Genomic DNA, 13,614 nt, shown 5'->3' on the forward strand with positions numbered 1-13,614 from the left:
GGAAACACAAATTAAGATTCTTTTTGTTTTTGTTGATGTGGCACATACCCAAAGACATGAAAACTCCTATTATTATCCTAAGATATGATAAAGATCTTCCTCAAATATTTACCTACAGTCACCAAAAATAGAAGAAGCCTCTTCAATAAATTGATGAAGCTTATGAGGAGGAACATAGAATATATGTGTTGCTACTTCCTTTGCAGATACAATCAACCTCTCCTTCCTTGATCCGGCATGTTTGGGCAGAAATCCAACTACAGACAACCAACAATACATATGATATTAGCTACTAGCCTACCACTATCACCAAATTGTTGCCAACACTAAGGGTGTCAAATTCATGAGCAACTTACCAGATGTAAGCTCGTCAGTAGCCAACCCTGAGGAAGAAAGTGCAGCAACAAAAGCAGAAGGACCAGGGGTAGGAATAACAGGAATATTTTCATCCACACATAACTTAACCTACATTAAGTTTCCAAAATACATTGTTTATGTCCATATCAATTAATTAACCCATGAAGCATCCAATTAAACTGTCATCTCGACTAAAATCTGAGTTCCTTTCAAACCTTTAGAGGACACATTACAAATTAAAGTTAGCAATATTTTTGAAAAAGATTATTTAAAAAACCATTAGAATGAAAATTGTGATTGTTTTTGGGATCCTACATCTTAAGAGATTTGGTTTATTCAAAAGGAGCATTACATGCTTTCAATCTATGTGAACTAGAGAAAATACCAAATTGATTGTCAGTTATCACAATATAAAATTTAGTAAACCAAAATAAAAGAAGAAAATAAATTAAAGTGTACGAGTGTGTGGAAATTACAAACAGTTGTCTTCCCCTGCTATATTTGTGCGCTATATTAGCAGACTAGGGTGACCAAATCAGTCGAACAATCAAACAAAATCAAAATAAATAAAAAAATTACATCAACAAAGAGTTTAGGATTAATATGTACGGGAATGAAGTGTGGTAGCATATAGAGGTGTATATATATGCTCTAATACTGTGATGTAAACCTTACAAGCTAACAATAAGGATTCAAATGTAATGCAGTCGAGTAGAGATTGACATAGACATTCTGTAACAAAAAAAGTAGAGATTGACATGACAGCCGTCATTTTTCCAAAGGAGAACATTCAGTTCTTCTCATCATAAACAAACAGAAAATTATAACATGCTCACCAATTCCATACCAGGATCACTTATGCCTGGTGTTCCTGCATCACAGATTTGGGCCACAATTTCACCCTGTTGCAATCTCTTCAGAACTGCTTGTTCTCTTTGAGACTCATTGAATTTATGATAACTTAGCTGAAAATCTAAAGCTTACCATTAGAAAGAGAATAAGAATGCCAAATATCAGTTAGCGTCAAACAAAATCGATAAACCTATTCCCAGTTCAATTCCTTCCTAGATCTAGTTCAAGAACCTGGAATTCCCTTAGGGTTCTCTAATTTTAGATTCAAGAAATTTTTTTTTTAATTTTTTATTTTATACAATCACAACTAAGTTAAAGGATCCTAATTTTTGTAACAGAACAACAATTGTTTTAGATTAACAAATTGTTTTTAAAAAAATTGTGTTCAACCCATTAAAGAACACAATTTCACAATACGCAATTGACATTGAACATATTTTTCCCAACTCAGATTCAAGAAGTTTATAAAAAAAAAAGAATAAATTCACAATCTAAAACAATACAGTCGCATGCTTTCAAAATTAATTCAAGAACCTAGAGTTCCTTAAGGTTCTCTAATTTTACATAATTTTGGAGTTGCTCAATCAAAACCTTGACTTTTCAGTGAAAATCCCCAAATCAAAACCCTAGTTTGAATTTACAAACCTGATTGAATGATGGAAGTGTTCTTCTTCGCGTGCGTTCGTCTCTTCCGTCTCCTCTCAGCCGTCTTCTCTCTCCATCGTTACTTCTCTTTCTTCGTTCTTTTCTTCAAGCTTAGAGCTCTGTCTGTGTGTATTTTCTTTGTCCATCTTCTCCTTCTCACTCGTTGTTATGCCGGTTGGGGTTTGGGTTTGGGATTTGGGGTCTGAGAGAGAGAGAGAGAGAGAGAGAGAGAGAGAGAGAGGGTTTTGAAGAGTTTTTGCAGAGAGATGAAAAAAATAGAGAGGAGGGTTTGGGATTTGGGGTCTGATGGAGAGAGGGGGTAGGGGTTTGAAGAGTTTTTTGCAGAGACATGAGGGTTAGAACCCTCTTTCTTCTTCCTCTCTTCTAGTTTTATCCGATTACAGCTTTCTAACTTCCTTAACCCAATTAGAAGCCAAACAATTTGATAAAAAAAAATTTCTAATATATTTTTGGTCATTAGCGCCATATGTATCTCATTTTGGTGCTTTTTTAATTTTCAGTCGTACCATTCACGGCATAAATTATGTGTCATAAAAAGTATAATATTTTAAACGGTTGACATTTTGTGCGTTGTAAAAAGTGTAATTTTTAACGATTGATTTTTTTGTGTGTCGTGGAATGTTCAATATTTTTAACGGCTGTTGTATGCATGTCGTTTATAGTTAATGTATTAACGGTATGTCATATGCAGGTCATAGAAATGTTTCATTATTTACGGCTAACATTGCAAGCCGTAAAAAAATCATCGTTATTAGCATTCACGACCTACGCAATAGACACGTCGTGGTTGGGAAATTATTTATGACATGCAAAAAAAATAAGTCGTAAAAGTGAGAAACCACGGCTTGCATTTACTGTATGTCGTTGATGTGAAGCCGTAAAAACCCAATTTGTTGTAGTGAAAAAAAAAAGGAGGGAATTTTAAGAGAGAAATATCCATCGCCGATCAGCAGATCACCCCAAATAAATAAATAAAATAAAATGAAATAAAATATTCAAAACAATTTTTAGATTTGTTTTTTTTAAAAAAAAATTAAAAATAATTTCAGAACAATAAAAATCAAAATTATATTTTTAAAATTTTAAAAAATATTTATGATTTAAAAGATAAAAATATACAAAAAATAATAAAAAAAAATTTCACCCAATTTTTTTTTTAGTTTTTTAGGAAAAAAAAAATTGAAACTAGTTTCTGAAAATAAGAACAAACATATTGAAATTGATAATCTAACCATATTCTTTGAAAAAGTTTAAATTATCTCAAATTAGTCATCTCAACTTAAGAGTGTGTTTGGACTCAATGGGTTCATTTTGTTATCTAATTCAATGATCATTTTAATTTTACTATTCAGTAACTAAAATAGTTAAAGCTCTTTCAAAAATTATAATAAAAAACACAAATTACTAAATCACATCATTCCACTAACAAAACTTTTACCGATGAATAGTGTTATCGTCGCTAAATGGTTAACTCTTTACCCACGCCAACTTGTCGTCGCCAAAAGTAAGCACACTAATAGCAACGCTCATTGTGTTGCTAAAACATAAGCCTCGTAGGTAAAAGTTTTGAAATTTTGGCGCCAACCAAAAAATTTGGCGCTAAAATAATGTTATACCTTTTTAGCGACGACAACAAATTGCGTCGGTAAAGGTATACTTTTACCAACGAAAATGATCACTGTGTCGCCAAAAATATACTTTTGGCAATGAAAAATTGACGTTGTCGCCAAAAGTAGTCGCCAAAAGTGCAATTTCTTGTAGTGACATATGGTCCTAAATTTCAAGGACTAGAAATATAAAAGAAAAACTAAGACAACTGTCAATCAATTTTTTTTTTTTCCCCGCATAGTTTGAGATCATGAAGCATTTGTTAAGTAACATTCTGAAAAGCACTATAACACAGGCAAATAAATAGGAAAACGGAAAACAGGTAGAAAGTTTGAATTACAAACATACCAGCAAGGTCTGATGAATCAAAAATAATTGCATCATACTTTCCTTTAGGTACATTCCGTAAAAATTCAACAGCTGCCACAATAATGAGAAGAAGATCAACAGGAAAGTCTAGCTATATAATTAGCTATACAATTAGGGGCGTTAATTACGTAAAATTATTAATAACCTAGATTAATGGATCCATATAAAGTGGATAATAAGATTTCAGATGCACATATTCACTAAACTACATGTAAAAAATAATTAGAACATCTTTTCCACATACCATCAGCAATATGCAGTTGCACACGAGGATCCTCAAAGCCAATAGCTAACTTTGGGAAAAAAAAACTTTTTACTAACCCATAAGCACGAAGTTGCAGCAACATACTTGTTACATAACGAAGAACACAAATAATATCTAATCACATGAATGGGCACATCATTCACCACATACATCTATAACCATCTTATCAATCTCACAAATATCAATGAGCTCCACAGTATTGTGGCGAGAGATTTCACTAAGAACACCACCATCACCACCACCTACAACCAAAACCTGCATCAAGTAATTCAATTAAATTTAGCACAAATACCTAGGGACAAACATAATAATTATAGATTGCAAAAACATGAAGAGCAGAAGATAGCTAGCTCTACTAACAATGTTTTCCTCAATCATTGGCAACTTAAATTACAAGTTCTCTTGCTTTTTGTAAATATGATGAATTGAGGCTGAGAGTACATAGAAATATTATTTGTTCACAGTTTAACAATGAGACAAAAACAAGGTGAGTCTAATATTCAATTCTAGAATTAAATTTGTCATGCAATGCCTTCAATCTAATAGAAAGAGTAAATTTTGCACATAGCACACAAATACTATTTTGTCTGAAATTCCCCGGGAAGAGTGTGCAACATAGTGATAATAAAAGGAAAACCATTTTTAAATTTTTTGTTGTTCTTATTTTGCTACTTGTTATATTAAGAAGATCAAAAAATGAAAAGGTAGTAAAACAGTGAGGAATATGGGCACCTATAGACCCTGTTCCTCGACAACAATCCCTAAGGAAGAAGTCTCGTCACACTTCCACAGTACTCCTCAAACCTCAAACCTCAAACCTCGTGGTAGATTGATAATCAAAGAGAGAATATATTTTTTTCACCATAACAATCATGTGTAGTTGGACATTTAACTTCAAATGTATCTCTAAGTACATATGCCTATTAAAGTTCAACTAGAATAAAAGAAGAGAAAAAAAGAAGCTGCTATGGATTCAAAAGGTTCCTCACACTTAATTACATTATAATTTCAATAATCTAGGTATAGCTATATGTCATTTGAAATTAAATTTGAATAAAAATAGAAACAATAAACTCATCATGAACTATGGAACCCATGATTTATGAAAATTACAGTTTTGGTTTTTGGGGGATTGAATTGAACAAAGGGGAAGATAAGCTATCATCTCCTGATAGACACATTCATCTTTCTCAGTCAACTGAACAATGACATCAAGCACAAGAACTTTCCCATATGTAGAGGACTGTAAATAAAAGAACCAGTATCAGCAGGAAATTCATAAATAAGACAATAAATGGCAGAAAAACAGAAAGCAAGTCATCACTGCAAAGACAGTCTACTACTAGGAGATGAAAATGTTGAACCTCAAAAACCAGAATTTCTTGGTACTCTGATTTATCCTTGTACAAAATCTTCTCTACTTTCATTGAGTGTGCTTCTCTTACAAGTGAAAACTCAAACTGACTTAACCATGGCCGTCGAATAATAAATCCAGAAAAACACTAACAATAAAAAGGGACAATTTTAATTTTTTTTTTCTTCATCTAGAAGGAACACCAGAACACACCACTCAAGCCCTTTAATATAAGCATAGGTAATTATGAACAATCAAAATTTCAATTATAATTTATCATATTGCAAGCATGCCTTACATTACATCTAATAAAAAAGTACATTCCAGCATGACTCTTTGCCCTCAAGGATATATTGATGAATGAATTATAAGTTTTCTGGCCTCTAATATGTTCCAAAGCTAAAATGATTTATATAGGTGAGATAAAAAAATGCAACAAAAAAGATTTGTGAAAAAAAAAAAGATTTCGTCATCAATAAAGATTTTCTTCGTTGCTCAAAAAAAAAAAAATATGACTGCCTTGTAACAGTTTGGGTTTGCTATGCAGCACATGTTGCATACTGCATGGGAAACAAATCCATATAAAGACCTAACAAAATTATAAAAATAAAATAAAACACATGTATTAATTTCATGAAAATGCTGCACTATAATTTCATGACCCGTCCCAACTTTGTTATCCATGTTCTATATAAAGGACTTGGCCATAAGCAGGTTATAGAAAGATATACAGTATGTTGAATACAAAACATATAAACTAATGCTCGTCCAGAAAAGGCATAAAACATAAACTCAAGCATCCCTAACTTATCAAATTTGGGGTTTGCAGCAAACTGTAAGCCAGCTATGCTTCACACACAAAACTAATATGAAAATAAAAATAAAATTGAATATATTCAATTATAAGCTTCAGAAGACAAGCTTGCCTTAGCAATACTTGTCAAAAGATGGACTGAAAAAGGTAATACAAATGTCTAAAATACAAAAGGTAAACCTCCTTATTGTTTTGTGCTACAAAACATATGGATTTCATCCAAAAAGCAACAAAGAAGAAAAGAAACATTTCCAGTTTATATGATCACTCATTTCATCTCCTAACACAGTATTTTTATAGTTTCTACTTTTTACAAGTTTGAGATGATGAAAATCACTGGTGAAGTCAAGTTGCTGACAATGTATGAGCATAGAAATCAACTAGAAACATTGAATTTGCAGATAGCACATGCACACACACAACAGTGATGGGTTGCTAATTTCTGACCTAGAATTGACCATATAATACCAGTAAAGATACTATCTTAGGGAAAACTAGGCCTACATTTGGCAGTGTGAAGAAACTTCATGACACCATATGGCGTTTCATTACTGAGCCCAACATATTTGACATAATAAAACATCTTCGACTATATTAGGAAAATTAGAAATGATTAAATATAGATCTAATTAAATGATGATGGATCTAAAATCATTAACATAAAATGTGATAACCCTGTTCCGTAATTAGCTAATTGGTCCTTATTATGAGTTTGATTATATGTCTAATATGATTTTGTGTGCCTTTATGTGAAAATGTGTGATTTTGAATTTCTATCTGTTCACTGTAGGAATATCTGTTTGATTATCTGCCTTGGAAATTAAATTGAAGGCCTTATCAGCCATAAAACTCGAAATTGATTACGCCATTGTGGTTGGCATAATTTTTAGAGCCTACGGTGAAATTTAATTGAAAATTGATTCGGATCAGATTAAACTGATTTAATTGGTGAATTAGTGCCCAATTATTTATTATTATTATATTGTGTTGAGTGGGGGCCTTAATACACTCTCCCTTGCCTCTTTTGAACTCAAAAAAAAAAAAAAAAAAAAATCTGATTTTGGTGCCTTGAGAGTGAGAGGGAGCCAGCCATAGAGATAGAAGGGAGAGACTTGTGCAATCTTGACTCAAGCTTGGATATTTGAAGTCTAGTTCAAGAATTAACCATAGATTGGGCTTCTACGTAAGCAATTGATTCTTGAATTCATGAGTTTAATGTGTAATCTTGTGTGTTCAAGGTTTGTTTGTAACCAAGAGCATGAGTTGAGTTGGTTTTGTTGGAATGAAAGCTTGATATGTGCAAGAATGTAAAGAATACCTATGGAATCACAAAATCTAGCATGTAAGTTGTAAATTATGGAAGATTGGAAGTGTAATCCCACATGCAAGCATGTTTTTGTTGAGTTTCATGGGAATGCGCACTAATTGCATCATTAGAAGTGAAAATGAAAGTCAAAATGGGCATGCATGTTGTTTATTAAAAATGGGAACCTTGAATGCATGAGTTTGAGTTAGTTTGGGGCATGCATGTGATCAATTCGTGAAATTGAACTCTATTGTGTTGTAATTTGGTGTTGGTACCATGTTAGTACAAGCATATGTGAGATTTGAGCCATCATATGCAATAAATGTGGTTGAAATGTCGAATTTGAGCTCAAGAACACATTCTGAAAAACCCAGAAATTTGATGTCTGCTCGAGCGGGAAAACCGCCGCTCGAGCGTGAATTTCGTGCTCCCAGTATTTTCTGCAGACCATGATATTCGCTCGAGCGGGGAAGTCCACGCTCCCCGTTCCCCGCTCGAGCGGGGAGCTATGTAAGATAGACTTCCGCTCGAGCATCCAAGTTCCACGCTCGAGCGTAAAAATGACATAACCAGTACTTTTGCAGACCTCATGGGTCCGCTTGAGCGGGTAAGTCCACGCTCGAGCAAGGACCTTGTTTCTGAAAATTTTGTGTGATCGTTCTATGTTTCGTTTTCCGTTCTCTTTCACTTGAAAGCACTCTTAGGCATGCATTAAGCATTGTAATTGAGTTAAAGAGATAAGAATGAAGCCTAAAGAGGAATATGTGAATTAAAGAACGGATTGAATCGTTTGTGACCCATATGTGTTATAGGATGTGTAGGGTCAAGCTCTAGGGCAAATCCACGAGCCGATCACTGTGAGTAATATCTGATATCTGAAATATGTTGTTGTCCAAATTGCTCACTTCTATGTAAGTTTTATAAGTGCATTGATTCGTTTGGTGGACAATGGTTGTTATACTAAATGCATGGGCTAGAGGCCGTTTTGATAAGAATGAATGAATGGGCCGAAGGCCGTTTGGACATGAATGAATGGGTCGAAGGCCGTTTTGACGTGAATGAATGGGCCGAAGGCCGTTTTGACAAGAATAAATGATTGGGCCGAAGGCCGATTGACACGAATGATTGGGCCGAAGGCCGATTGACATAAATGGTTGGGCCAAAGGCCGTTTTGACATAAATGAAAGTTTGACATGCATGAATGGGCCAGAGGCCAGATTGACATGAATAAAAGTTTGAAAGGCCTAAAGGCCAGTTTGATATGAAAGTTTGAAAGGCCTAAAGGCCAGTTTGATATGGAAGTTTGAAAAGGCCAAAGACCAGTTTGACACGAATAACAGTTTGACACGAATGCTAGTTTGACACGAATAACAGTTTGACTCTAATGAATTGGGCCCAAGGCCGTATGATGTGTTTGGAACCGCAGTTACTTAACTTACATATGTCTATGTATGTATGTATTAGTGGAAATATAAATTGGGCCCAAGGCCGTTTGGTGTATATTATTCCAATGTATATTCTTTATTTGATATTATTCACTGGGCTTTCGCTCACGCTCATTCATGTGTTTGTAGGTGAGCCAAGAGAAGTCCAAACCCAGCCCCAGTGAAGTCTGTATGGAACAACTAAGGTTTTGAAGAGTCAGCCCTTGCGTCTCATGCACGAGACACGTCTTTGCCCTTCTGTGTTATTTTGTCATGTTGGTGAGGACTTTGGTGTATGTCTGTATATAGCTTTGTTTTGGCTGACTTAGATTTGAATGATCTTGTCTGTATAGAACTTTATGTTACTATACTTTCTGTTGTGAGTTATTAACATATGTATATATGGAATGTTATGATGTGAATATAAGCATGGCTCTATGGACAAAGTTTTAAATTTGCTTCCGTTTGGCCCCTTTACTCTGATGAGTTTTGTCTTATTTGGTTTGAGGCCATAGGTAATCACGTGATTACTGGCCGGTGATGACCTTAACCTATAGGGGCGGGTTCGGGTCGTGACATAAAGGCTTTGGGATCATTGCATTCAAAAATCATATGTTAAAATCAACATGACACAGTAAAAATAATCTGCACATCAATGAATGCAAAACGAAAGCAAATTCAATGTTATGTTTTGTCTGGGTTCAGAGGTGAGCCTTAAAAGTGTACTTAATATGTCCATATGAATCTGAAGCAAACTTGTACACATAGACATATGAATCTAACATGCCTGGGTGATTGAGGTTTGTGTTGGTTGATTCCTAAACAAATAAAAAAAATTACATGTTACAAACGATTCACGTCATTAAGGGTAAATTTTGGGGTAATGTTTTAGGAGTCCAAAAGAATTTTCCTTGTATATATTGGAATAAAATTTTGGGGTAATGTTTCATGTATATGATTTTTTTATTTTATTTTTTAATCTTTAAGTTCCCAATAAAAATGAGAGCATATTAATAATCTTCCAGTACAAAGTTTACTTTATAAAAAAAAAAGGAAACAGTATCATTATATTATATGTTAGTGTGGAGGATTTTATTTGAGAAGCAATGGGGTTGCCTTCATAAGAAATCCAGCATCAAATGCTTTACGCTCATCATATTCAAAAGAGGTGTTTTGTGGTGCACATAGTGATTGACCATAGACATTTTAAACACCCACTGTTGATCCCTAGCAAAAATTACATGTAAAAATATAACCAATAACTTTGTCCTGTTTTGAAATGTACATATTCCCACTTGTCACCATTTATCACCTAAATTTTACATGGACTTTCCTAATCACTGGATTTTGGAATATTCACATTCAATGCATCCTACAAAAGAAATCAACGACAATTCTAGTCTTTGTGCTTCTAGTACATATATAGGAATTTGAAATTTCTCTACTGTTGGGCGAAGATCAATCAACTGGAGTATTGTCTAATTCTTGCAGAGGTTGAACAGCTATTGGGACTAGAAGAAAGAGATATTTTATAACAGAATGCAACTCCTAACCTGGGTAAAATATCAATAGTAAGTGGTCAAAGTAATGAACAACCTATTATTGAATAATTTTTTTTTCCATCTCCTCCATGGGTGTGACAGTGCCTCTCCTAGTAATTACCTGCTTCTTGGTTAGTATTGTTACTTAGAGAGTACATTCTTCTTATTTATTTGCTACCTCGGTATTTTTCCTGTGAAAAAGGAGTTGAAATGCACATTTTGTTGCTGATTAATAGGCTAATTAATCCTGTAAACTCTCGTGACTCTTTTATCTCAGGCGAAAGGGAACCCTTTCCATTCTCTAGGGCTTGCGGGACAGATACATTACATGGACATGTTACTTGGAAATGGGCTTCACATTGACCTTGCTGATAAGGTAAGACTTGTTAATTTCTCAATTCCATGCTTTCAATATTAGAATTGGGGAAATATATATATTTACATGGAGCAAGTAATATTCAGCTAAACTAGTTTGCTTCAGATTCATATGTCTATGTATATACAATCAAAACAACCAAATATTTAGCTAAACTATTTGTTTAGGAATCAACCAACACAAACCTCAATTAATATCTAGCTAAACAAGTTTGAATGAATTACAGTAAGAATGAATGATTGAATTACAGTGAGAATGAATTACAGTGATCGAATTACAGTGAGAAAGAGAGTTAGATTGAATGAATGATTCGAAGAGACTCATTGACGAGAGAGAGAGAGAGAGAGAGAGAGAGAGAGAGAGAGAGAGAGTTCATACCATTGGTGATCTATAGAGCGAAATCGATCACAAGCAATCCCACAGTTCTTGAGAATCGATCACAACCAATTTCTTCAGACGATCGAGCGAGAGAAATCAGATTTCACGATCGAGCGAAATCAAATTCTTCATCACGACCATGGCCTCTTCTTCAGACGATCGAGCGAGCGAAATCAGATTTGGGGGAAATGTCGGGAGTGTGAGAGTGAAATGATTAGGGCAGAGGTATAAGAAAAGGCCAAAATAAATAAAAGAGAAAATTGTCAAGGGTGGCAGTGCAAATATTATTTTTTACGACCGTCAAATAATCAGTCACATAAAATTAGTTGCAAAAAGTCACTTTTCTAGTAGTGCAAAGACAAAACAAAAACCTCCCACAACACCATCCACCAATGTGACTACTGTTTCCAAACCCAAGATACAAACAGACAATGCGCATATGAAAACAACACCAAAAAAATTCTGCCTCAGCAAAATGCAACAGCAACACTTATCTATATATATATATACTATTAAGTCTACATCCTAACTCACCATCTAACTATAGTTTATACTAACTCTGCATCTAACGACTCCTTAACCATAGTAAGCTAACAACCTAACTAACCATATTGGTTATTCTTGTTCCTCTACAGGTTGAGCTCTGTTAGATGATGATGTGCATGATGTAGAATGAGATGTAGACTGAACACATGGTAGTTTATCAAATCTAACTTTTTCATAAAAAATATGCACACTTGTGTTTAATCATATAAAAGAAACAAAAGGAAAAAAGAGGTGGGGTTGTTGGGAGGGTGGCAAATAGGATTACGAGTTCTCTATAATGATTTGGTTACTGTAACTCTACTTCAAAATTGAAAAAAAAAATAAATTATCTAAGTGTGTTTGGTTTTGGACGACATGACGAGTCTTCTCATCTCTCTCTAGTTTGAGAGCTTCTCTCTCTAAAATTTTCCCCCCCTAGGGTTTCTCGAGTTGGTGGCTACTGGTGGTGGGGAAGGGGTTTCCGACGGCCTCCGGCCTCCTCTCCCCTCCCCATGCCCCTCTTTTGCTCTTTCCTTTCCTCTTTTGCTTTCCCATAACTTGGAAGCTTTGCCTTCCATCCTCTCCCTCCTTTGTGAGGTGTTTTCCCCCACCCAGTCACTCTGGGAGTGGCCTTCTCAGATCTATGCCTTCACTGCCTCTGCACCGCCGTCTTCTCCATAGCCACCGCCTTCTCTTCTTCGCCGGTCGGATTCGTCTTCTCCATCGCCGCTTTCTCCATAGCCACCGCCTTCTCTTCCACCCTCATTTGCCGACACCGGATTCGCCTTAGCCATCGCCTCACCGACTCTTCCTCGCCGGTCTTCTCCATCGCCGTATTTACAGACGCTGCTGCCGGATCTGCTTGGTTGTGGGTCTATCTAGTTTGGTTTTATTTTTTTTTGTTTTTGTTTTTTCTTTCAATGGTTTGTGCTGTTTCTGGGTTTGTTTGGTTCTTAGAGTCCATCTGTGCGTTTTTGTTTAGCTTACCCTCATTGTAGTTGGATCTATGATTTATTTCAGACATGCTCTATTGTCGAACTTTTATGATCGACTCTGCATCACAGTACGAGCACGAGTACGATATGTACGTCTGAATATTTTCATAGTTTTCTTCCTTGGTGCTTCTTGTATTATTTTTTCTTTGTTTGGTGTAAGTTTTGGGTTATATGGACTCTTGTAAATGCCGTTTTGGCTCTATTAAATGAATTATCTATTCCGATCAAAAAAAAAAAAAAAAAAGTGTGTTTGGTTTTAATTTTTTGGATTCAAATTTTTAGAAATTAAGTTTTTTATTTTTTGTGTTTTTTTTATTTTTTGAATATTTTTAAAATTTTACGCAATTTTTTTTTAAAAACTTTTTTAGATGTAACTTACTTAAATGTACTGAATTCTCGTATTTCTTTATTATATATTTTTGGTATTTAGTAAATTTTCTAAAGATTTTTTTACAAATATTATACTTTTTAAGTATATTTATGTTAGGTGTATCTAAAAATTTAAAAAATTGCTTAGAGTATTAAAAAATTCAGTAAAAACAAAAAAATACGAAAAATAAAAAATTTTAATTTTCTAAAAAGTAAATTCTGAAAATTCAAATCAAACGAGCTGTATGTTATTTTAAAGTGTGAATTGAATGTTATTTTATTTATATTTTAAATTTGGATTGTTTTACTATAATAAAAATTATAATAATATATGTAGGAGAGGGTTCAAGAAAGGAGTTGGAAAATTCGAAGATCGAATTCTCTAGAATATGATGAGAGGCTTAGATTCTTCAAT

The 13,614-nt window shown here is 34.3% G+C and overlaps 1 protein-coding gene and 1 long non-coding RNA gene across 3 annotated transcripts; both read right to left on the reverse strand.

The window, feature by feature from the left end:
• Window positions 1-356: 356 nt before the first annotated feature.
• LOC114259813 (uncharacterized) lies at window positions 357-2,050 on the reverse strand. Of its 2 annotated transcripts, none has more exons than XR_014345445.1 (3): window positions 1,855-2,050; window positions 1,194-1,322; window positions 357-465 (listed from the first exon to the last, which is right to left on the reverse strand). It is a non-coding gene; the product is annotated as an uncharacterized LOC114259813 (long non-coding RNA). The 2 variants fall into 2 exon arrangements; XR_014345444.1 differs by having other exon boundaries at window positions 1,194-1,330.
• Window positions 2,051-3,731: 1,681 nt separating this feature from the next.
• Window positions 3,732-12,629, reverse strand: LOC114261286 (spermine synthase-like). Its single transcript, XM_082895642.1, has 7 exons — window positions 12,483-12,629; window positions 5,482-5,619; window positions 5,242-5,360; window positions 4,264-4,376; window positions 4,097-4,168; window positions 3,832-3,903; window positions 3,732-3,757 (listed from the first exon to the last, which is right to left on the reverse strand). Exons 1-7 carry the CDS (start codon window positions 12,627-12,629, stop codon window positions 3,732-3,734), a joined length of 687 nt encoding a protein of 228 aa, XP_082751768.1.
• Window positions 12,630-13,614: the final 985 nt, after the last annotated feature.

The sequence above is a fragment of the Camellia sinensis genome, chromosome 11 (genome assembly GCF_055761805.1).
Source record: "Camellia sinensis isolate YWXY chromosome 11, ASM5576180v1, whole genome shotgun sequence".
Classification (NCBI taxonomy): domain Eukaryota; kingdom Viridiplantae; phylum Streptophyta; class Magnoliopsida; order Ericales; family Theaceae; genus Camellia; species Camellia sinensis.